Here is a 26,786-nt window from a genome sequence, read left to right on the forward strand (position 1 = left end):
TGTGCCCACAGAGCCCACAGCTGCTAAATCAGGACCTGTCCCAGCAGTAAGGGCATTTGTTGTCCTTTGGATATTTTGCAGGCACTGAATTTAGGAAGATGTCAGTGGAAGTGTACCTCCACAGTTCACACAGCCGAGAGGAGAGATTTCAGCTCTTCTTCATTAGTTACACAGCCCCTGGGGCTCAGCTGTGGTTTCTGTCCCTCTTCTGGGCGGATTTACTAGTGGGGAGACCTATCTGCACCCTCCCAGGACAGCGGGGTGGGTCCCTGCAACCACTGGCAGATTTCCTAGTAGTGAGAGGTTTCTGCACACTCCCAGCACAATGGGGCAGGTCCTGGCACCCACTGATGGATTTCCTAGTTGCGGAAGCTATTCATGCCCTCCCAGGACAGTGTGGGCAGGTCCTGGGGCTTGCTGGCAGAATTCCTAGTGGCTAGACCTGTCTGCGCCCTTCCAGGTCAGCAGGGGCAGGTCCTGAGACTCACTGGCAGTATTCCTTAGTGGGAGAAGCTGTCTGTGCACATCCAGGTTAGCAGGGGTGGGTCCTGTGACCCGCTGGCAGAATTCCTAGTGTCAGGAGCTGTCGGTGCCCTTCCAGGTCAGCAGGGGCAAGGCCTGGCATCTGCCTGCGGGTCTGAAAGAGTCAGCCAGTGCCCGCCTCTGTAGCCCAAGATGGCGGCAGCGACTTGTGCCTGCCTCCGGAGCTCCTGTAGGCAGTTTCCTGTTGCCTGGGAGTGCTCATAGGGAAAGAAGTTCTTATGGTGGCCCTTCCCTTCTCCTCGTGTGCCTCCCAATAATGGTTCCTTGCCTCTCTGGCAGCCCCAGGCTTCTTCCTAGTACACCCTCAGTTGCCGTGGCCCGACCTCTTCAGGCTGTTTCTGCACCTAACCCTGGTCCTCTCTCTGGAACTGAGCTTAGGAGTCTGAGCTTCAACACCCAATGCCCAACCTCACTGACAGAGGAGTATCTCAGGTTGGAGAGTGCAGGGTGGCAGTGCCGACCCTCTATGCAGTTTACTCTCTATTTTGCCTTTCACAAACCAGTTGCTGCTCTCCCCCTTAGGCTCTGAAACTCCCCCTTTCCAGTCAAATTTCTCCACTGGTGAGGAGCTTTCCCAAGGTGCAGCAACCTTTCCTCCTTCACAGCTCCCTCCCCAGGGTGCAGGCCCCATCCTGATTCCTTCTTTTTCTTTTTCCTTTTGTCTCACCCAGTTACATGGAGGTTTTTGTGTCATTTTGGATGTCTGAGGTCTTCTGTTGGCCCTCAGTAGCTGTTCTGTGTGAATCGTTCCACTTGTAGATGTATTTGCAATGTTTCTGTGGAGGGAGGTGAATTCTGCTTCCTACTCCTTGGCCATTTTGATCCCGACTCTGCATGGCTGCTTTTTGAATGACCTAATTTTCCAGAGTCTCATCCTAGCTTCTCCTTTGGGCCTCAGATGGTCTATTGTATATTTCCACTCAGAATCTCTTGCCTTAGATATCTGTGGGTCTGTAGACATGTTGAAGTCTTTATGAGTAGTACCTGCCTCTTTTCCTGTCTGCTTTCTGAGTTATGCAAAATAGAGATGAGCATCTTGCTTCAGTCCTTCAGGTATTCTCCAGACAGTTTAGAACAAATGTATATAATGCTTCATAAATAAGGTCTGTTCTGCTTCCTCCAGTGCCAGAGAACTGGTAACTGAGCTGTCACTTGCTCAAGATCAAAAGTGCCCCTGTACCAGGGAGGGGATGGGGAAATGGCAGGGGAAAATGCCACAAAACTTTCCTACTGTTTTGAATATAGCTTTTTCTTTATTTGGCATTTGGTTGGTTGCTATAAGCCTTGGAATATTTTCTAGAGCTCCTAAAAAGTTGGTTTAGACAGCTTCTGCTTGTTTTTTGATGTTTCTGTGGAGAAATAAGAGCTTGGAGCTTCTTAGTCTGCCATTTTGCTGACATCACTCCCCAATAGAGAGCTTTAAAAGCAAGAGGAGGATGTTTATAAAGATAAGGCAGAAATTAATGAACAGAATTATGATATAAAATTAAAGGCTACCTCTTTAAAATATATATATAAAATAGATAAGTATTTCTTGATGCTACTGAACAGAATTATAAATGAAGAAGGGAATGTAACAATGTATTCTAGAAGGCAATGCATACATGCATGCTAATGAATTAGAATGTCTAGATAAAAAAGGATGTTTTCCTGAAAAACTTGAATTTTCAAGATTGATATAAGAAGAAAATCTAGAGAGACCTGTAAGTATAGCAGAAATTAAAGCCATGTGTGCCAGAGTGGAAAATGTCATTCAACAGCCTATTCAAAGTCCCGTGCATCTACAAAATACATTTTATGTATAGTACAGTTGACCCTTGAACAAAATGGGTGTAAAACATACAGGTCCACTTACATGTGGATTTTTTTCAATAAATACATACTATAGTACTGCACGATCCACAGTTGGTTAAATTCACAGATACTGAACCAAGGATATGGAGGGACAACTGTAAAGTTATATGTGGATTTTTGACTTGTGGAAGGTCAGTGCCCCTAACCCCCCACATTGTTCAAGGGTCAACTGTATATGTCTATAGGTAAATTTTTAAAATACTTACAGGAATATCAACTCATTCTAGGAACAGATATTTACCATATGATATAATCTATTACAGAATATACAAAAACACAGAAAAAAGATCAAGAGAAATCTTCTTGATTCATATTATGTCAAAACACAAAGAGATTTAAAGATAGATATAATCTATTAATATATTTAATAGAATCTATATGATATATACCACAATTGTGTAAAAGGGCCCTACATTACCACCTCACCATTGGATAATTTACTAGTGAATTTCATTGAATTGGTTCATGGTTCTTGGAATCTTCAGCCAAGTTATGAATGTTAATTCAAGTCAGAGTAATGAGAGAGAGGGAACTAACTTCAGGATAGATTTCTTAGTAGAGTTTCTAGCCATCATTAAGGGAGACTAACATCTTTCAGCTGGGTCTCTAGGAAGAATGGTGGATGCTTCACACCTGGTGTGCAGGTGGCTGCATAGTGGAGACTGAATAGGACTTGGATGTTAGACTAGGAATGCAGGCAGATTTCCTGTGGATCACACACGGGCTCCATGGGAAAACGGGGTACCTGCATATTTCTTGGATCCTCTATACTAGGGCTGCATGGATGGGCGGAGAAATGGAATGTGTCCGTGAAGGATGGAGTCCTAGAGCTAAGGAAATTGTTCCAAGGGACTCCATGGAGAAACATATCCTACTCTCCCACTCTTCACCCACTCAGCACTTCTCCCACTCTTCCCACTCAGCATCCCCAGTGCTGGTCAAGGGGCCACCTGGAGAGAGCTGCCTGATGGTGGAAGCTCTGAGTAGAGCCAATTCTGGATGTCTTTGAGGTCCAGAGAGCATGAAGCCACCAGGAAATGGTACAGTTCAAGTAACACTTTTCTTACTTATTTTCCCTCCACCCACCAAAATAAACCTTCAAAACCAGAGGAGGTCATATGTAGGCCATCAAGATGGATTGGGAGGGGATAGAGGAGAAGCAGAAGCACAGAAGTGGAGAAGTCAACTACACTTCCTTTGCCATGATGAGCTTCCAGCCTAAAATAGGGTTGGCCTGTGGAAGGGGAAATATTAATTCTGTATCTGCATTTAATATTAGACGTTGAACTGAGAATTCCTGTGTAACATAAAAATGGAAAAAGACTACTATTAAAACACTGGCAGAAAACCATGCAATCTGCCCAAATTTTTACCCAAGGCAAAGAAATTTCATACCTCACTTAATAGTGTTTAGGGGGATAGTGGGGGACAAATAAGATTGCATTGACTATTGTGACCACCTAGAGGGGTGGGATAGGGAGGGTGGGAGGGAGGGAGATGCAAGAGGGAAGAGATATGGGAACATATGTATATGTATAACTGATTCACTTTGTTATAAAGCAGAAACTAACACACCATTGTAAAGCAACTATATTCCAATAAAGATGTTAAAAAAAAAAAGATTGCATTGACTAGATCACAAGGTATGTTGATTACCAATAAACTGGTTGTCGACAAATTTTTAAAAGAACAATTATAAATTAACCATGAGCAAAGCAAATTTAATAATTTCTTAAGAGTATTGCCCACCATGATAAAATAGGATTTATCTCAGGAATTCAAGGATAGATTACAGTAGGAAATTAATACATCATAGTTACAGGTTAAAAAAGGAAAACCTCTCTTTATAGAGGTTGAATCAACAAAATCTATTTCTATTTCTGATATGTAAAAAAGCCGTCTAGGGTCAGTCATCTGATTTATAATTGGTTCCTGAATATAAACTCCATAAATTGGTGATATCTGTTATTCAACTCATGACACAGTTCCCAGAAAATGAGAGTATGTATGTATGTATGTATTTAAAGGAAGTAAAAGAATGAGTCACAACTACATTAAACTGAGAGTGCAAATCATCCTTCATGGTGGGGCACAAGAAGCACTCTTACTATAATGAAGAACTAGGGGATGCTGTACACTGTTATCCCTACTGTTTTTCATTTCCTGTAAGTTGAAACCATTGCAATAAAACAGAAAAAAGAAATATGAATAAAACCAATAAAAATGAAGATTAAAAAATCATCATTATAAGCAATATGATTGTAAGACTAAAATCCTCAAGAGTATTAACTAAATTTTTAGACATAGTAAGAGAATAGCCTGGCTGGATATGATAGTGGACAAATGCATAAACAAAGACAGCCATAAACAAATAGATCAATAGCTTCCCCACGTATCAATGAGAGCTAGAAAGATAATGTAAAAATATCCCATTCCTAACGGTACCACACTTATAAAAGACAGGAATAACCTTATCAAGAAATGAGCGGTTGTCTATGAAGAAAATGACAAAACTTTACTAAAAGCCATGACTGAAGGCATGCATGAATGCAGATATGTCATGGTTATGTAGGAAAGACTGAATATCATATAGCATTTGTTCTTCTCTTAAGTCATATTTTTCAGCAAAACTCCAACATCTTACATTATATTTTTAGGAATTCGATAAAACAAATGTTTCTAAAGCTCATATGGAAGAATAAACTTATGTATTGGAATAAACAGCTAACCATCCGACAAGAAAAACACTGGACAGCTACCTTACATTGTACACCAAGATAAATTCTGATGGATTAAGAATCTAAATAGAAAATATGAAAATAAAGCACTATAGAAATAAGAATTGGAATTTAAACTTAATCCTGATACAATATTTTTTCCTTGTTTTCTACCCAGCACTACTCTAGGTTTGGGGGAGGTAATAATAAACAAGAAACAGGTTCTTTTCTCAGAGAATTTATATACTGATGGTGGCCTCCCCACCATCATGGATGGGAACAGAGTCAATAAATTAAGAAATGCAATAAAATGACAAGATCATGTCAGATCTGGATAAGTGCTATGACAAAAATAAAACAAGAAGGTGTAATAAAAAGGGAATAGGTGATCAGAGCAGGACAAGGTGAACTGTCTTCAATTACATAATTACACTGTGATGCTAAAAACATGAATATCTGGAAACAAAGTATTGCATCCAGCAAAGAGCATGTGCAAAGGCTCTAAAACAGAGACATCCTTGACTATTTCTTAAGAGCAAAGGAAGGTATGCATACCAGAAGCATGGTGAAAGAGGAGAACAGTGGTAAACAGAGAGGGGTTAGAATTTCAGGAGTCAAATTCTCAAGTTGAGAGAGGATACCAAGGGGAAGCTGACTCTTGAAATGCTCAGGGACCCACTTTCCACTTTGAGAGAAAAAGCAAAGTATGAGTAGCAGGTATGTGGAATAGTCTCTTTGTAAATAGCAAAATGAAAAAGTTACTGTGTTTTCAATTGAAGTATAAGGCAATATCATCAAATGAGAGTGAAGAGAGATGCCTGAAGTGAAGGTGTGAAAGAGCTCTTAAAAGTAAGGGAAGAATGAACGTGACTGGGGAGAATAGAGGATTTTGTGAGCCTGAATTTAAAGTGAGACAGGTGATTTTCTCCAGCCTCAAGGGATGAAGTAAATAGGTTATTTACAGTAGCCTAAAAAATGATGAAGCCCAAAGCAGGTGTCACAACCCTGAAGCTAATATGTAATATATTGCTGTGGGAGTAAAAATTGGCATAATCCTTTTGGAAAGCAATTTATCAATATGTTTTTTACTTATGTAAAAGTAATTGGGAGGCAGTGACAAAACAAGAGTTTGGAAGTTAAACACACCTGCACTCAAATCATGTGGGCCTTATTAATTCTGTGAGCTTACATCTTTTCTGGGGGAAAAAGGTGTTTGGCCAGAACCAACTTAAAAATAGAGTTTTGGAAAAAAGATGGCAGCCAAACCAATTAGATGACTTAATTTGAATCTTCTGAATGAAGTTCTAGGTTCATTTTAATATTGCGTCAACCGTTTAAGTACGCGAATGGCAACTTTAACAATTTCAAGCCATTTTTGACAGCAAGTGGGAATTTTACAAGATATTTTCCAACAAAGTTTGCAGTAACCTTCTCAGGCACGTTGTTTTGATGAAGATGACTCAACCTTAGACTTCCAAGTTCCTTTCGGAGCAAATCAAATACTATTTTGTGAACCCATTACCAATTCCTAGCATCAGAAAAAAGGTCCGAAGACACAAAATTCATGGCCTGAAGATCACATTACAAAGTATCCTTAGTGGTGCAGGTAAGATATTCAATGATATCAGGTGATTGGCTGACTTGAAAAAGAAAGATGGGAAGACAGGATAGGGACAGACAGCAGAAAATTTCAGCCTGGCACCAAAGGAAACAGAAAAGCTGTCATGGGAACAGGACCAAGACTTGTGAGCCTCTTAGGCAGCCAAGATCTCCCTAGTTCCTGAAAAGACTTGGCTGCCCAAAGGAAACTTTCAAAGAGCCCAACTTTTATTTCAAGATGGTGTATATGCCCTATCAAGAGCATTTTCTTACAACACACGGTGACTTGGACCTGTACAAGAAGCTTGGTTCATTGTCTCATTCAGCCGAGCCCAAACAGGTAACATCAAGCTAGTGTTAGCCCAAGTTTCATGCTCAGGGGCTGTAAGAATCATTGAAAAAAGAGTTCATGATTTAAACAACCTTTTATCACTATGTGAACATGATCCCTCTCCAGCATCTTTGTGAGCAGCCATCAACCACTTCTGCAGAGTCATCAGAGTAATGGATTAATGATTTCCCAGAATAAGTCTGAGATGATGTACAAACCTACATCTTGGAGAGCTCATCCCCAGCCAGAGATCCTCATCTACTCTTGATAAAGCAAAAGCCACCATTGATCCTGTACTGAGATGGCTGGACATGCCTGGGAAAAGGAGCCCAGAAGAGCTAAATGGTGACTGACCTACCAGTGTGGGCGACTGCAGGATACTTGGGGTGAAGGCCAATCCTAGTCTCCAGTGGTGAGAAGAATTTGACCATAAGGTCCCAAGGACACAGCCAGGTAAACTAGCATCTTAAGGATACAGCCAGTAGGAAAGTAATCTCTGTTGGGTTTAGCCATCATGAGCAATACCTTACAAGCAGGAGACTGACAACAACCCCAGTGCTCCATGAACCTCCTTGGGGAGTTTAACACACTCAAGCTCTCAGCTACACCAGACCCCCTCCTGGCCCAGGCCCTGGTACCTATTTACCAAAAGGATACAATGTATCACTGAGGTTACTAACACTGTCCATCCTTGTCTTGCCCTGTCACCAACATGGCCTAGCAAGTACAACAGTAAAACAAGAGCAGAGGGAAGGTAGGGTTTGGGGCCAAGGGGAGGGTGGAGGGTGGCACTCATACTTTGTTATCAAAAAACACAATACATACAGTGTGTGTGTGTGTATCTTGTAGAATATATATAAATGGTACTTCAGTTCACACAGAATGACATAGAATATGTATTTGTATGAATTTAATAAAATTACCAGTATTTTGAAGCACTAATGTGCTTTTCGTCCAAAAATTCAAATTCAAATTAATCTCTATAGCTATGTGTGTTTTTTTTTTGTTTTTTGTTTGTTTGTTTGTTTTTTATTTATTATTTATTTATTTTTGGCTGTGTTGGGTCTTCGTTTCTGTGCGAGGGCTTTCTCTAGTTGTGGCGAGCTGGGGCCCCTCTTCATCGCGATGCGCGGGCCTCTCACTATCGCGGCCTCTCCTGCTGCAGAGCACAGGCTCCAGCTGCGCAGGCTCAGCAGTTGTGGCCCACGGGCCCAGCTGCTCCGCGGCATGTGGGATCCTCCCAGACCAGGGCTCGAACCCGTGTCCCCTGCATTGGCAGGCAGACTCTCAACCGCTGCGCCACCAGGGAAGCCCTGTGTTTTTTTTTTTAATCTGAAGGCAGAAATATCTAGAATAGCCAATTTCAAAAGGAATTCAGGTGGCACAGTGTAGCTGATAATCACATGTGGAATATGGTCTGTTATTTAGATTTCCTTTCTGACAGCTTGTCCAGGTCCAGATGGAAGAATTGTTTAAAAAATATGAGGTTCTTGGGACTTCCCTGGTGGTCCAGTGGTAAAGAATCTGCCTTCCAATGCAGGGAACGTGGGTACGATTCCTGGTCAGGGAACTAAGATCCCACACACCGTGGGGCAATTAAGCCCGCATACCACAACTACTGAACCTGAGTGCCTCAACTCGAGAACCCACATGCTACAAACTACAGAGCCCACGTACTCTGAAGGCTGCACACCACAACTACAGAGCCCACATGCCCTGGAGCCCTTACACCACAACTAGAGAGTGAAAACCCGCATGCCGCAACTAGACAGAAGCCCGTGCTGTGATGAAATATCCTGCATGCCACAACTAAGACCCCATGCAGCCAAAAAGAAAAAAAGAAAAAAGAAAAAAAATGAGGTTCTAAATAAAGATCTAAGGGGTACATTGAGACTACATTTGAATAAAAACAGCTACTGATTTAGAAATTCATTTACTGATTTAAGAGGCTGAGATGTATAATGAATGTAAATTTCATTAGAGAGATTCTTTTTTAGATTATTGTACAAAGTTTATTATTAAAAGTATCCCATAGCTTATTATTACATTATTATTTAACTTTTATATTAAAATTTACAGAGTATTAGCTAAATTATAAAGATACAGTTTTAATCTCTTGGTTTCTCTTATTCTTGCCTGTTTTATGGTGTGAAATCCAACACTTTCAAGTGGAGTTTGGAAATTTATTTCAGTTCTTTCATTCATATTGTATCATTTTGTCTGCTATGGTCCAAATGTTTAAGTCCCTCCCCAAATTCATATTTGAATATTTGAACCCAAATGTGGTGGTATTGGGAGATGAGGGCTTAGCTCATGGGGGTGGAACCCCATGAATGGGATTAATTAGTGTTCTAGTAAAAGAGACCCCACAGAGCTTCCACCATGTGAAGACACAGTGAGAAGGCACCTGCCATGAATGAGGGCGTAGACCCTCCATGGACAGTAAGTCTGCCGGCACCTTGATCTTGGACTCCCAGCCTCCAGAGTGTGAGAAATAAGTGTCTGCTGTGGGTTTTTGCTAGAGTGGCCCAAGCGGACTCAGATGCTATCCTAACAGAATGAAAGCTCTTTGTTATAGACAAACTAACATACTCTAACTCTGGTGAGAAAATAAAGAATGCAAAGATAAAAAGGGAAAGAACCCAAATAGCAAGTTTTGTTTAAAAAGCCAAGAAGGCCTAGCCTAGTTTTTATTGCTATTTGCTTCCTTTTGCTTCACCCCCACTATGCACATGCACATACACACACAAACATACACACATTTCTATTCACTTTTTTGGGGTGGGTAGGTAAATGAAGGACATGACTCCTCATTTTATGCTCACATGGTCTCTGGATAATCTTTTGAACAACTGATTTTTGTACTTCTCAGAACTCCAGAACTTTTCAACCACATCTCTCACTTCCAGGCAAAAATACAAAATGCTGAAAACATCCCAAGGAAGCATCATCTAGACTTTTTTTAGAGTAACACCATGGCTTAGTTGACACGTGCCACTTTTTTTCTCTTACAGTTAAAAAAGTCTGATTTTTGCTAAAATTCCAACTCTCATTCTATATGCTGCTGTTTTGAGGAAGTCACTTAACATTTTCCACTTAAGGCAATGTTAAATAATTCCCTTTACTCTTCCTGAAGCACTAAAAGTCACAGTGGTGTGTATTTAAGCTTACATTGTTATGATTACTCTTTAGAACTGTTGGAGTCTCAGTTAAAGATTCACAGCATTTTGAGATAAACCTTTTCTCCAAGATATCCACCTGTACCCCACTCCAGATTGTGAGCCCCTCCTGGAAGGCCTCTGGGCACTTTCAGGCCAGGAGATCAAGAAAGACCCAGACATACTTACTCTAAAACAAAACAAAACAAAACAAAAACCAGTGCTAAATCAACACAAGAGACAAAGATTGCTAAGGCTGCCATTCAGTGAAAGTCAAAATCACTAACCACCAGCAGTAGTGGAGCATCACGGGAAGGCCTAGTGGTTTCCAGTGTAACCAGGGAAGCCCAGGGCCTCCTTAGGGTTCCAAACAGCAGTCTGGTTTCCCAATTCATGTGCTTTCATTATGAGACCTGGTGAGAGAGGATTCTCACCAGGAAGCCTCACATTTACTCATTCCCATAAATATTGGTGGCACCACCTCATAAAGCTCCATGGAGACTATACTGTATGTCGGCATAATTAGACATTTTTGTCAACTCTGCAAATGGCTTTGGGAAACTTCACTGAAAGCCTCTGAAGTACCAGGGTGATGATATTAATTACAGGCCTTTGTGGCTATGATATGGGAAATCCACCCCAAGAGAATATGTGTTCTTAGATATGGCAGCCCAATTATATCAATTCAATCCGAGGAGGCTGTTTTTCACTTGTTTGATGTCTATTTATAGTAACAGTAATGCCCCAAACCTTAGATTTATAAGATTTTTTTTCTGCAGAGCTCCAAGTGTTTCATGGGTGTCTCTTAACTTAATCTGAGGACATGGCCTCACTTACTGTAATCACCTCCAGTGAAAACTCAAGACCAATGCACCATGCAACCATGAGCCCAGCCCACAGGGCAGACAGACCTGAGCCCGTAGAGCACCGTCCCATCGGGGTGGAGGCGGATCATGCGGTTCTTCACTGTCACTCCATGCACAAATGACTTTTTGTCATTTAAGAAATATGTGTCAGGCACCCAGAGCTGGTCAGCCACTCGATTGTCCAGCGTGAGGTTGAGAGGGATCCCAGAATAGGCAAGCCTTTTATCTCTCCAGTATTGTTGAAAATACATGGTCAAGGTGTAATCCTGGGGAAAAAAAAAGAAAAGAAAAAAATGAGTTTGTGCTCAGCCGCAGGCCTGTTTCCTCCACAACTGGCCCAATTCAGGTTGGAATCCAGGAGAAATGGATGTTATTTTCAGATAGAGTTAGGAAGCAGTGGTTGCTTTCTTGTAAACACAAATACTAGTTTTAATAGGTGTACATCATGTCTATAAGTTCTCTGTTTTATTTAGGTAAGAAGCAGACTATACAAATTGGCATTTAAGAGATAATTTAGAAATAAAGGCCCCCAAAAAAGTCATCATAAAATCAGGGTGCTGGCAGAGAACCCGTGTGCTGGCCTAGGTCCTCCTCCTCCCACCAGGCAAACCTAGGCCTGAGCCGCCCATGACAGGCCAGGCCTGGCTACAAATTCTCTGCAGTTAGATTCCTCCTCTCCTTCTGCCCTCCACACAGCTGTAAATAGAAAACCTCTGGAATAGAAACACCAGTTGGAGACACCATGACCTGTGGGGGGGTCTCTACACCTCATGCATCACATTTTCCTTTCCTTCTAGGTTGCCATTCTACACTACACAGCCATTTCTACACTAACTGGGACATGTCATCACCTCTAGAGGATGACATCTAGAGAAAATGGGACTAAAACCGGATGTGGGAAGAGGGAGCCAGGGGCAATGCAGCCCCACAGGCTTGCCAACAAAATAAGAAGCAAAATAGGCAGATGACCCCATGTTTTTGTTTTGCAGAGAAGTTAGTGCAGTAAGAAAGTGGGAAAAAAGACAAATCAGAGGCTGAGCATGGAAATTCTATTTTAAAATTTCTGTTCTTTTTGGCAATCACTGTTCAAGTCTAGAACGATCAGGTCTAAAAATCTGGTCATAGTCACTGGACATCCTAAACCCTGTCGTGGAAGGATACAAGCTGAAAATCCAAAGGTGAGGCGGTAAACTCTTCAACCAGAGAAGGAGAAATCACTGTTGTTACAGGCAGGAGCGCCTGAGCTCATGCACCGGCAGAGCATGTCTGCAACACCCTTGCTTTGCAGGCAGTGAGAGGCGGGATGACAAATCAGCTAAAGAATCCATCCCAGACAGGCAGACTCTTCTTGCTGCCTCACAGGGCGGTTCTCAGAGCTTGCTAACCCAATAACACCCATCTGTTACTGATTGCAAGAGTGCTGGGCACAGGAGCCTCCAAAATGACAAAGTACACTTGTGCTCCACTCCAGGTGCTGTCACAGACAAGGAAGTGACAAAACCAATACGTACTAAACAACTACAAACAAAAGAAGTTTTAAGCTATAGGGCCCATAAAAAATCAGAGAGAGAGGGAAGCAAAATATGCAAATAGCCTGGGGAGTCTATTGACATTTTATCTGCAACTTGAAAGAGAGGCAGCATTTGAGTGGATGAGAAGAAACGGGAATTTTTTCCTAGTCACCTACACGGCAGAGGTCTGTGCCTGGTATTAACTGTGTGAAACCCCCTACACACAAAAAAACCCCACCACCAATTAAAGATTCTCACAAAGCAGGTGGTATTGAAGATAGGCCTTGGTCAGCTAGACACGAGGTAGGGGCATGAAAAGTCATACAAAGACCGTTGTTTTTACTGAATTGCTGAGAAACCCCAAGGAGTGCAGTTTTGCTGGAACTTGGTGTGCAAGAGGAGGAAAGTAAAGAGTTGTGGGCAAGGCAGGACCCTGTGGCAGTGACCATAAAGTGGAAACACTCAAACACCAGCTCCAAAGCCAATGAACACTGAAGGTTTCCAAGTAGCAAGTGACATAACCGTGTGTATTGAACATGTCATTTATTTTCTGATTTCTCATGCTTTAATCTCTGGACCCTGGAGGGACTGCCTTCCCTCCCTCTAGCTCCTAGAGAGAGCAAACAACTCTGCCAAGCACTGGATTGTACTTTTCATATGCAAACCAACCACCCCAGAGCTCATACCCCGAGCTGCCTTCTTTATTAGGTTCTCACACTCCAGGCCAGTGCCTCATTCCACGTTCAGGTACCAGGCAACTAAGGATAGACTAGGTCCCAGGGCCTACTTTAATTATTCAAACTAGCCAATCCTAAGCCTGCTTACCCAGCCTGGCCATGCCCATTCTTTCCATGGAAGCTACAATAAAGGCTCACTCTCTGTGACCTGCCCTGGTGTTTCCCCAGGCATCCCCTCCACCATGGCATGGCATGCCTCCTTCTCCTGGGGTCTGTGGGTGACAAACTCTCTTTTCAATGACAGCTGTCTCCTGATCTGTTGGCCTTGCCATACCTGAATAGTAATAAGACTATGTTTTAAACTCAAAGCTGTAGGTGAGGAAGATCAGTTTTGCAATGGTGAGTTCAATGGGTAAGACAGATGATGAGCAAAGGCCTCAATGAGTGGGAGAGCTTGTTGATAGGTGATGAGGGAGGACAGAGAAAAGGGGTGCTGGTTAGGAAGTCACAGATAGTAGGCTTGATGTAGACCCTTGGGATGCAAACGGCCTGTAAAGTTCGCAATCATGCCCCCCACATTACCATTAACTTAAGTTAATGTAGGTGATGCATTTTAACTGAAACATGCAAAGTTTTGGTGGCATAACAAGACAGAGATAAATTAGCAGGAGCAGCTAAAGAATTTTCAATTTAAATATAACCCTCCAAATTGCATTCTTATTGAAATAGAAGAGCTTCATCTTTCTCTCCTGGTTTCTAAGCTCTCATCCTACGCCTGAGTTGTGAAGTCTAGCACTGCTCTCCCATCTCCCTTCCAGCTGGCATTCACATGGGCTGCCATGAGGGTGGAGGCACTGCCATGTGTCAGTTGGCCCTAGGAAACCAGTTGTCATTCACAGTCTGCAAGCTCAGGATCAGGTTCTAATTTTGGATTCTGCTGCTCTCCACAGCATCAGCAGCACCTCTCAGTTTTGGTCTTGGGTGTTCGCTGAGTGACTTGAGTGGACTGCGGTAGGGGAGAGCTTAGGTAACAGAGGGAGAAAAAGTAGTAGTACTTAAACCCAAATCTGCTGCATGGGCTGTGCCTCGGAAAGCAAGGGCATCATGAAATCAGTGGGACACTAGTCAATATCCCACTTCGTTCTCCTGCAGAGAAAGAAGAGGCAGATGAAGGAAAGGTGACTCTACAGGAACAAGCCCCCTCTGCTCTCTTGTGCAGTTGGGGGGCAGCTAATGGGAGACTGTGCCACTGGGGGGCCACGGCGCTGACTCCTGGGAGGGGTAGTGAGGAGCATCAGACACACTACCAGCAGCAGCTAACGTGGGCTGGCAGCAAGTGCCAGGCCTCATGCTATATCATCTTATTTAAATACAAGGCAGAGATTACTGCTGTTCTCATTACCATCCCAATCAATGAAGAAAGAAAAATTTAGAGAGCTCAAACAATTTGCCTCCCCACCCCCCATCCCATTAAACACAAATAACTGGGGGATGTGGGGTCTGAAGTTGAGGCCGACTCCCTCCGGGAGCAGTTCTCAGCCTCACAGCTCTAGGGTGAGGTTCTATGCAGCCAAATAAACCAGCCTGGTGGGCGAGGTCTGCAAAGATGCCCCTGAGAGTGGAGGATGCAGCCACGTACAGTAACATATTTTTGAAGAGGAGTAATAAGAAATATGGCACCACCAAAGCCCCTCATCCTTGAAGACACTGAGCACAGCTACTCTGTAGACAGATGCCTTGTGAAGGTCTGTTTCCTCCAAGGAGTCCCAGACAAATTGCTGGTTTCCAGGTTTGGAGTGATGTGGCGGGGACCAAGGAACACAGCCATGAAGAGATGCAATCTGTATGGATTGGAGAGTCTGCCAGGGTTGGATTTGAGTCAGTCCTCAGAAAAAGAAGAGACCTTGAGACTGTAAAAGTTCCAGGAATCCACAGAGATCCAGATGGCAGTAGACTAGGGGTAGAAAGCAGGAATCCTGGACTCCTCAGGGAACATAAGGTAGAAGTGGGGAAGTAAGCTTTTGGTCTTTGACCTTAGCACTGGAGGTGGACTCAGGTGCCGTCTGCATGGAAACTTGCTGGTATGAAAAGCAGCAGAGAGATGAGACAGGGCTGCGAGGGGTGGAGCCTCTAAAATAACAGCCAGGCAGAGGCCCTGTGCTGCTGGAGCTCGTGCTGGGGCACTAGACACCAAGATGAGACAGACGGGGTGCTGCTCACAGAATCAGCCACCACACCACCCAGTGCTGGTGAGCCCCAGGATAGCACAAAGGGAAGAAGAGGCAAAGAAGGGCGTGGCCCCATAGGGCCATCTTGAGCCTTCCTTGCCATCTTCCTTGGGCATCATCCCCAAACATGGTGCAGCTGAGGGAGACTCAAGAGGGAAAGAAAGGGGACACGGCAGAGACCCTGAAGTGGCATTTCTCAAAGAAAGGGCTTTCGGGGGCTCCAAGGGTCATGGGGATTAGAACCAGGCAGCACTGGTTTGATGGCGATGGTGAGCATCTCCATTCCCGGGCCTTTGTTGAGCTTACTGTGTCTCTTTCATCTTTTCTGCTCTGTGGCGTGATCCACCTGGGTACAGGGAGGAGTCTGCAGGTTCACGGCACGGTGAAAGGGACACCAGGTTGAGAGGAACTCGTGCTTGTCTCCTCCTTCCCCACCTCCACCCTTTGCAGGGAGACTGCAGCTCCAGGAGAGACAGTGGGGAGGAGCAGGGAGTATGGAGGAGAGGCATGGGGGAAGTGGGAGTCTGGGAGGAACGGGCAGGAGGGGGTAGTGGGCATTGGGAGCAGTGGGTGCTGGGGACCAGCAGGCCCCTCTCTGGTGCCAGGGGCTTACTTAGATTCGCACACACAAAGAAGATACAGTGGTCTCCATGCACGGATTCTTGGCTGTGGCACACCCAGCCATATCAGCACATCTAGACAGAGCATGTTGGCAGAAGAAAGAGCAGGTACCGGCCCAGAGATCAGGGTTTACAGAAACAGCAGCTGCCAGTAGGGCTGCAGTAACAGGGCCCTGTGTCCCAGAGAAGCAGAATCTCCTCTTTTGCAGGTGGGACCCCCATAACCTCCACTCTGCACACCACCCCCACATTCTTCAGACCTGCTGCAGAATCTAGCTCACAAAGCTCCTTTGGTTATAATCTGATATCATTTGATTTTAGAAGACCATGCTTTGGGTGAGGGTTGAGATTTGTAGTACTTCAAGCATTTATAAAATACCCTCCTATAAATTAATTAATTGACATACTGGTTGTGTGTGCACGAATACTGACTCACACCCACTGTGTTAGCAGATGTGTCAACAGCCCTGGGCACCCTGAGAACACCCGGCTTCCGGTTCAGGTGCAGATCCAACCATGGAATGGGGCTGGCACCAGGTACTTGGGAGGCCTTGAGTAAAAGTATTGATTTCCTAGGAGATGGGATTCACTGGAGAGCTGTCAGGCAGTGAGAGGGAAAACGCAAGTGTATCCTCATCCAGAATTCTCCAGGCCACTGAGAACTGGGACCTTCTGGTGTATAATGCATAAACGGGAGTTATTCAGTTAGAATTGGTTTGAACTAAGATAGTTCATCAAAATCATTAGGTAAGATAAAATGCCTGGAACACCTCTCTCTCTCTCTCTCTCTCTCTCTTTCTCTCTCTCTGTATTATAAAAAGCTTATGATGAACTTGGAATCAGCATGAAGAAATATTCAGGAATTGTATTCAAAACAAAGAATCTTTCTTAAAAAGAATCTCATAAAAAAAAGCATTCAATTAAAGGGCCATTTATTCCTGGGGCTTCTCTTAGGGATGGTAAAGCTCTTTGATAACTAAATGAACTCAGGGCCCTCTCCACTCTCTCTCTCTGTTTACATGTGTGTATCAAATCAAACAGCATGAAACCCTGAAGTCCAGCTAGGCCTGTCCCTGAAGGCTTTACACTGCCTTCACAAAGGGACAGCAAATACTAGTAGGTGGGGTTCCATAAGCTTGAAAATCATTTGTTTAGAATTTGTGTCATATTTTCTCATTGAAAAAACATGACACAAGGGTTGCTAGGTTTTACGCCAGATTACAAAATTCCATTTCATGCAAAAGTCAGACGCCACAGTTTCTGTGTAAGACACCAGCCCAGCCCAGGGTCCCGTGGTTGGGAGCAAGTGGGCTGAGGTAGCAGAGGATGGGGCAGGGAGAGGCGAGGGGCAGGCAGGAAGTCTGAGGGGGCTGGGAACAGGCATTCAGGGGCCAAGCATTTATGCATAGGTGACTGTCCTTTTAAAATATCCTGAGAATATACGAACAGCAGTGGTAACAACAAATAACAACAAAATAAAACCTTTAGGTGTATAACTCAAGTAGCTCAAATAAATTTCAATAAGAGATAAACAATAAGGTTTCTTCTTGCTTGTGGAAATTTGTTGGTATTTATCGCATTAAAATGACAAGAATACATATTCGAAAGTGGAAACACTGCTCATTATTCTGCAATTAGGTAATTGACTAGATTTCCTCAGCACAGGAAATGAAAAAATTTACTAACCCTGAGAAAGAAATGCAATCTCCAAGCCAAATTTAAATATTTAACTGCAGCTGTGAAAGCCACAGGACACCTGCATTTGCTTCTGGTTCAGCAAGTTTACGAGACAAAAACTCACAGGTAAGTTGTTCTCAGGTCAGGGAGGACAGAAAATTATTTTGAGAAGCTTATATAAGCCCTGGATGGTGGAGGCTTCCTTTGCAGGCATTTCTGCAACTAAAATTAGGCTGAGAGAATCTTGGCACTTCTGTTAACAAGATTTATTTAGACAATCCTAATCTATTCCTTTTAATGGCCTAAAAATGAGTATACAACACTGCATCCATCTCCCCTCCCACAACAGACTTTGCTGGTACCTAGGTTTCCATTTGTTGAATCCATGTGGTTGGAACCCAGCAGAAGCCTGCAGGCCACCCCCCTGCCAAACCAAGAACAAAGGCCCCTCCATGTCCCCTGCCTTTTGTTTGTAGAAAAACGTACATCTCCCAGGCCTCCCTGAGTCACAAAAGAGCAGGCTCAAGCAGTTAATGATCAGGACAATAGAGTCACAGAATCCTTCAGTTTCTGATGCACATTCCTGAGTCGTTGTACAGATACTATAACTGCCACCAGGGGGAACAAGCTAACTGCGTGATGACCAGACTGTAGCTATGACATAAGCTGCTCCATCTTGAGCAGTACTAAATCTATGGCTAGCACAATTCCAAGAACTGGCTTTAAGAGAATGGGATTAACATTATTGCTCATAATAATCTATATCTTTGTGGGCATCAAAATATTATAGCTTGTTCTGCCCATATATGTAAGCAGGCAACTAAAATTGTCAGTAAAGACATTGTACAGACCCGTGTCTTGACATCCTCCACTCTAAGAATATAGCACCCTATGTCAGCATGAAGAAGTTACAGAAGGCAGACCTTCATCCCTAATCCCATAGAAATGGAATGATGTCTGACAAGTGTAAGCAGCTCTTTTGCTCCTTTCCTTTTTGCCCATTTCTGTTTCCCTCAGGCCTTAATTATAAAAATGAGATCACTAGGTAACATTTAACCTAACTCCTGATTTTGCTCTATTGAAGGTACACAATGCCTTGCCTAATCTGTTGATTACTTTCCTGGATTAAATGAAGTAAGAACGAAGAACTAAGTAGTTAAAGAATGACTGACTCTTTACGCCCAGCTTCCCCCTTAGCAAATTTGCAGGCGGACCACGTGGGCAAGACAGCTTCCACAGGAAAATCAGAGGTCAGCAGCTCTGCACACAGTGGAAAAATGATGAAGAATCTGACCTCCTAACTTAATGATTAACTGTGATTGTTTCCCCTTTTTACCTTTAAAAATTGTCATGACTGAGCAGAATGTTTGGAGTTGGTCTCAGAACATGAGTCCACCTTCTCCCCAGATTGCTGGCTTTTCTGATTAAAGCAACTTTCCTTTCTACCAACACTTGCCTCTCAATTATTGGCTTTTGAGTGGCGACCATCCGAACCTGAGTTTGGTAACATGGTGATCTATGAGAATAAAGCAGGACCACCTCCTTCTGATCCCCTCTCTTCCTCCCTCCTTCTGCCTCAAGCCTTCACTGAGTATCTACTACAGGCCAAGAACCTTGCTGGGTGCTATGGACCCAGAGATGAGGAGGATATCATTTGTACATTTAAGTAGCTCACATTCTGGTGGGGTATTCATCAAATCAAATCAAGTAAAACTAAAGTGATTAAGAGAAGGCGCTTTGCACTCAAACATGCCCAAATCTCAAGTCTACCTCCTGTTGGCTGGGCAAAGGTGGGTGAGCCTTTTCACTATAAGCCCATTTACCCATCTGGGAAGTCTGCCTGTCACACACTCTGAAGTGATTAGCATCACAGAGGGCACACATGAGGAGCCAAGAAATGTACAACAATGCAAAAGAAGTGTATATTTAAGGAATATCTACTAAGTCTGTAGCTGGCAGGGGAGGAAGCTGGTGTGCAAATGCAGAGGAAGATTGCTGAGGCTTTCTGGTCTTCATATAGCTATTATACCTGCCGAAAGGCTCATAGTCTGTAATTTTTATTCATCCACTTAAATGCTAAATATATTTAGAATATGAACTAGTTACCTCTGCATGAAATCTGGATGGGCTGCTGAAAATAGTTACAAGTTCCCCAGTCCTCTATAGCCATCTGAAAAACTGGCATAGGACATAAATTATTTTGAAAATTTGGCTTTCTTTTCATGTATGAAAAGATACCATAGCTATTTTTCTGGAATCCAGTAAGTTTGAAATGCAAAATGATTATACTGACCTACATTCAAAGGACAAAAAACTATGTAGTATTAGAAAAAATCAAGAATTCAACCTAAACAAATGAGAACCAGGAAAATTTAAGAGAGATGTCCTTGGCTAAATAAGTCTCCAGCAGGGGCTAGTTTGCAGGAGGTGGTGCAGCAGGACACTTTAGACCACCGGGTCAGCTTCTTACCCTGTGCCTTACCTGGAAAAGTTACCTAATCGCTCTGAGCCTCAGCAACCTCATGTGGAAAAATGAAACTAAAAATGCTCATTTTACAAAAGTGCTCTAACAATTAATTGAGCTAACAAAGCTTAACACAGTGCTTGACTCATAATAGGCATTTGGAAAATTATACATTCTCTTCCCTCATCCTAGAGCAGCGCCAGTCATCCTCCCAAAAGTCCCCCAGCACCTGATGAAAAAGGATCCTCTTTATCAGGTGGGCCCCCAGCCCAATGCTCCATGCCAAGTACATGCCAAACTCTAAAAAAAAAAAAAAAAAAAAAAGAAACCTACTGTTCTCTATTATCCCAAGATGCCAGAAAGAAAGACTCAGCCTAATACTTTGGTGTAGAATTCTCAGCACCACCTGAAGCAGTCCTCACGCTTTGCTTCTAAAATCCCAAGTTCCATCTTCTACTCAGTATCCAAATGCAAAAGATGCAAGATTGTTTCCTGAAATGTATCAGGTTACTAGATTTTTCCATAAAACATTTTTTCTGCTGTGAAATATGTTGAAATTACAAATTTAAATTAAACACAAATTTGTAAAACAGCTACAGCACTATTAAAAATACCAAACCAGTTACCCTGCCAGGCCTGATCTGCTGTGGCTAATCTGACCTTCAGGTGCTCCAGGGCTTACCTCCCACCTACCCCTCCCCATTTTATGATCAATTGACCCCTCTGTATACAAAGAGCATTTCACTAAGTGCCCCTGCACAGCCCCCTTTAACTGTAAAATTGATTCTCCCAAACTGAGCATCAAGGAACCAGGAGCAAGAAGCATCTCCTATTCTTAACTCCAGCCTCCAGGTTTTTGTTCCTCCATCAGTGTCTCTGGCCTATTTCACTTTCCTGAGATGTCCATGTATGGATCCAGCACCTTCTGAATCTTTCCATCCAGATGCCCCACATGTAAACCAAGTTCAATGTGTCTAAAATTAACTCATTATCTTTCTACCCCAAATCTGTTCCCCATTCTCTGCTAGCATCTACCCACTTTCTGAACCAAACCAAAAACAGGCTATACACCAACCTCTTCTTTCTTTCACATCTGAAATCCAGGATTCATTCAGTCACTGGGTTCTGTTGACCCTATTTCCTAAATACCTTCCACATCTAGAACTGGATCATGAGTCAGCAGCAGCAGTAGGAGGGTGGGCAGTGTTTCCACTAGTGTCCCCATGACAATGGATTAGAGATGAGCTCCTGGACTCCCAAACTGCACCTCAGAAGAATGCTTACCTATGGTGTCTGGAGTAGGTTGAGTCCAACACCAGACCTCAGATATATTATGGGTTAAACAGAAGAATATACAAGATGACCAAATGTCTCACACTCCATATGGGAACAGATGTTCTAACTCAGCACAAATATTGTATGAATGAGCTTTTGGAATGTATTATAAACTGGGGAGAAGTCATTTCATATTCTGCTTTATTTTAAATGAGTATTTATCTGAATAACATTCATTAAAGACACCAAACTGTTCAGGAAATTTTATATATATATATATATATATATATATATATATATATACATATATATATATATATATATATATATATACATACATACATATATATATATGTGTATATATATATATATATATACATATATTTACACATATATATATATATATAGTCTGCAACATGTGTGTGTGTGCATAATCAGATACATAGTTTTATTTTCCAGCAACTATCTTTGATTAATAGGTTTCCAAGGAGGATGCAATGACTCAAATATGTCATTTATGCAAAGGTGCTCCAAGAACTGGCTGTGAGAAACAGCCATATTGCTTGTGCAAGCTGCCTTCAAAACCTTTATATCTGAAAGATACTCAAACTGGGAGAATATTACACCTGAAGATGTGAGTGATTTGTCCACGTTCTGGTTGTGTGGCATTTCTCAAGCCTCTGTGCTCTTCCCTTGCTTGAGTACAGTGCCTACAGATGACCATGAGGTTAAGAATTCTACATTCTAAAATAGTCATGGTCATCTCTTGGGTTACATGGCTTATAGAGTTCTCATTATTAGACTTGCTGAACTGAGTGTCACTCTGAATCCCTTCAAGAGAGCAATAAGGCAAAAAAAAAAAAAAGTTTCAGCAGAAAGAAGGGTATCTATTTATAATAAAAGAGGATGAATATTTCCATTTTAAACCAAGAACCCCTCCTATAAACTTAAACTGTGGGTATTTTAATGCACTTTGATTTTATACATGTACCTCTATATCAAGATTTAACACTGGATTTCCCCTCCTCAAAGACAAGTCATGTGGACTAGTGATGCCACACATTTTAAAGTACTTTCAGTTTCTAAGAAGACATGCTATTTTTAGATAGCAAGTCCATTCATTTCTGAGATCATGTATATTTCTGGTTTCTACCCAGAACTTGTTAGGTTATTGCTATTAGACAAATCACAATATTAACAACATCACACTTCATATAACTGAAAAATATTGGCTTGATAGTTTTTTAAATTATTATTAATTTCAACAGAAATATTTGGAAGGGCATCTCTGCAAGGAACTACATGAAGCAATCCTATCCTCTGGGATATTATAATCATAGCCTGGGTAGCCGGAAAGAAACCATAATGCAGGGTTTCATACAATCAATCAAGTATAGTGCTCAAGGAGGGAGAAACCAAGTGCTACCCTTTAGATAGGAGATGAATGACAGTTTGTTCCTGCTTTTTTAAAACTTTTTTTTAATTGAGGTATAGATGATTTATAATATTATATGTTTCAAATGTACAACATAGTGATTCACAATTTTTAAAGGTTATATTCCATTTGTAGTTATTATAAAATATTGGCTATATTCCCTGTGTTGTACAATATATTCTTGTTGCTTATTTTACACGTAATAGTGTGTACCTCTTACTCCCCTACCCTTATCTTGCCCCTTCCCACTTCCCTCTCCCAACAGGTAAACACTAGTTTATTCTCTATATCTGTGAGTCTGCTGCTTTTTTATATATTGACTAATTTGTTGTATTTTTTAGATTTCACATGTAAGTGATATCATACAGTATTTGCTTTTCTCTATCTGATTTATTTCACTAAGCATAATACCTTCCAAGTCCATCCATGTCACTACAAATGGCAAAATTTCATTCTTGTTTATGGCTGAGTTGTATTCCATTGTGTGTGTGTGTGTGTGTGCGCGCGCGCGCGCACCACGTATCCTTTATGCATTTGTGTTCCTGCTTTTTGCACTGGGCCCCACAAATCATGTAGCTGGCCCTAGTTGTGAGCAGTCAACTGTCCTTTGTCTTTGACTCATGAGATTTGTGTCTTCTTCCAGCATCCATGAAAGCTGTGGGCAAAATCCCAGACCCATCACTGCTCTTGACACACACTCTCCTGCTTTTCTTCCTGTCCAACTGGCCTATCTTCTTTGCTACTCCTTCTAATTCTTCCTTTTCTTCCTAATGCTAGAGAGCCCAGGACTGCTCTCCCTGTGCCACCATCTACACACTCACTTGACCACACCCTGGTCCCTTCTCTCTGCACTCACTTCCTTAGTGATCTCTTCTAGCTGCATGGATTTACAACCTACCTGTATGCTTAGAATTCCCAAATTTATTCTCCAACCCAATTTTTAAATCAAACTCTAGAATCAAGTCAACACATCCAGCTTTAACTGCTAATGTTACCCTCAAAACGGATCCACTTATAATCTTTCCCATTCACTTGGTGCTATTCTGTCCTTACAGTTACTTGAGTCAAAATCTCCAGTCATTTTCACTCATCTATTCTCTCACATTCTATATCAGTCCGTATGAAATTCTGTTGACTCCACATGAAAAGCAGACTGTGGTCCAGCTACTCCTCATCACTGCTGTGGCTGCCCCCCTGGTTATACACCCTTCCCTGGTAGCCTACAGACCAGTTCCCTGCACCTGTGCTCTCCAATGCTCCAATTCTCAACAGGTGACTTTTTAACAATTTAAGTCAGATCATTTGCTCCTGTGTTCAAAACCATACAATGGCTCCTTATTTTATGGAAGTAAAGCCCATGTAGTTGTGCTCTGGCCCACTTACCACCTCTCTGACCTCATCTCCTTTGCTAACTTCACCTCAGCAACAATACCCTCTTGGCTGTTCCTCAAACAACCCAGGCGCTATCCCACCGTAGGCCCTTTCATTAGCTGTTCCTTCTGCCTGGGACTCTCTCTCCCTAGATAACCTTCTGGTTGACTTCCTCACCTTAGTCAAGTCTTTACTCAAATTCACATTTTTAATGAGCCTTCTCTGACAGTGGCAACCTTCATCCCTTGCACCCTCCCTTCCTGTCAACCTTGATTATATTCTGTTTGATATATTTATTTATTATGCTTACTTCCTTTCTCCCATGCTAGAATGTAGGCTGCATGAGAACAGGAACGTTTGTCTGTTTTGTTCACCGATCTATTCGCAGCGCAGTGCTAGGACAGCGCCCAGCACATAAGAGAATTTCATAAACATTTGCTGAATAATAAGCAGAAGTTCTATGTAAACTGGGTTGCCAGTGTGTCCCTTTATAAAAGATCTGCATGTGCTTTCATCCAATGTTCCAGATTGGTTGATAACTTTGGATCACTTTCAGTGAAAATTTCTCCGCAGTTTTAAGTCAAACCCCAAATCGAGATTAGTACAGGTATACGATACAAATTCTCAGGGCAGATGTTTTCCATGCTACCTAAGGCCCAGGTGAGACAGACATTTTCTTATCACCCTTTGATAGTTGGGGAATTTTTTTCTAGACCACCCTTCCAATGGGTGTGTAGCCCCTGAGTGTGCTGCTCTATAAAGACAATTTTAACTCTCTGCTTTGTGGAATTCTTTAGTCTCTCTGTTTCTGCCTGACCACTAACCTCAAGCCACTTGGTTATATAGGGCAAATGACCCCAGGTCCTCAAGTTCAGCTTACAACATTTTCATCCTCAGCTTTCTCTCCAAATAGAATCTCTGTCCTTTTTATGTGGCTCCTGGGGCTTTCTCTTATTTTTCTGTGAATTAAGTGACACATTTAAATGATGTTTGTTATGATTTGTTCACCCTTTCTAATGGTTTTATACTGAGAGTTCTTTAGAATTTATCCCTTCATCATTCACCTGGGACTTGCTTCCATCTCCAACCCAGTCCCAGCAAGGTTGCCTAATGACCTCCAGAGGGCACTCTTTTGCCCTCATCTGACTATCTAAGCAGCTTGCAACAGGGCTGAAGCCCATTCTCGGGACACTGCTCAGCCTCTGAGACACTTTCCTGGCCTTTCTACTGCACTGGCTGTGGGCTCAGGGCTCCGGTGCCAGCCCCCCTCATCCAGGTCTCAAGGCTCGTCTGCCTAGGCTCATCCCTGCCCTGCCCCCTTCCTCCTCTCTTCCAGGGTGAGCTCATTCATTCCTAAGATGTTTAACTCTTCATTTTTACCTGCAGGCCGGGTATCCCTCTGAGCACTGACTTTCTCCTCAGCCACCTGAGCTCGTGACTGCTCCATCTGGTTGTACCTTGTCATCTTTATTCTTTCTCTTTCCTTATGCCCCATGCAATTCCAGGGCCCACCTCAGCTACACTGAATCAGAATTGCAGGAGGTAAGACCCAGTGCTGGTAATTTTAAAAAGCTCCTTGTGCAATTCTTATTTTTGCATGTTCATATTCTGATCATTATTTTGACTTAAAATTATACTGAACCTTTTAATTTCATTAAAATCAGGAAACTCTCCTTCTATATTTAGAAAGCAGACACATGTGTACCAAAAGGCAGCATGTGGACAGCTTTAGCCGTGCACTGCCGTGGAGAGCAGAGTCTGTGCTGGGCCAACTGCAAGAACACAACCTTCCCACGTGCTTTCAGATTCAGGTGGATGCTAGGACAGTCTCACTGCAAACCACTTCAAGAAGCTCTGAACAAAACCCAGCAGCTCCATGGCAACAGCTGACATGACAACGGGGAGACGTGGGTCAGGGCCCTAGAACCACAGGTCTCTGACGGGGCTGCAGCGTGGGTGTCTGAGGGCTGCCTCAGAGCATGGATGTTCTGCCTTGTTCCAGGCCCTGATGCCATAAATAACTACAGTCATCAACCCAACATGTGCCATTACCTTCAAACACCACACTGGCGGGCTGTTCAGTAAATTAATAATAGAAATGAATATTCCCGAATATTTATTTAGTACATGTTAAATTTGCTTGCTATTTATATCATTTAATGAAAGATCTTTTTATGTCATATAGTGTATTCACACAGTGATGCATTCATATAGTGTATTTATATAGAAATTTATATAGCACTCTCATGGTATTCAGACATTCTCATATATTGAGTTTTTTAAGCTGTTGTGTGATGATTATGCTTATTTTAATTCTTTTAATATCTGCTCCTGGTAAATGTAAACAGATGTTTCTAATTATTCCCTTTCACTGCTCGTGCACACAACCCAGGCATACACGTGGAAGATTTAGAATTAATGAAGAGAAGGTGAAGTGTCTATGGCGCCAACAGGAATTGT

The 26,786-nt window shown here is 42.5% G+C and overlaps 1 protein-coding gene across 3 annotated transcripts in view; it reads right to left on the minus strand.

Moving 5' to 3' along the window:
• Positions 1-26,786, minus strand: part of GABRB3 (gamma-aminobutyric acid type A receptor subunit beta3) — a 229,046-nt gene that overhangs the window by 67,883 nt on the left and 134,377 nt on the right. For all 3 annotated transcript variants that reach the window (XM_068537476.1, XM_068537475.1, XM_068537477.1), the window contains exon 4: positions 11,114-11,334. In XM_068537476.1, the coding sequence (XP_068393577.1) occupies positions 11,114-11,334 (221 nt within the window). The remainder of the gene's footprint in view (positions 1-11,113; positions 11,335-26,786) is intronic.

The sequence above is a fragment of the Eschrichtius robustus genome, chromosome 1 (assembly GCF_028021215.1).
Source record: "Eschrichtius robustus isolate mEscRob2 chromosome 1, mEscRob2.pri, whole genome shotgun sequence".
In the NCBI taxonomy this organism is placed as follows: Eukaryota; Metazoa; Chordata; class Mammalia; order Artiodactyla; family Eschrichtiidae; genus Eschrichtius; species Eschrichtius robustus.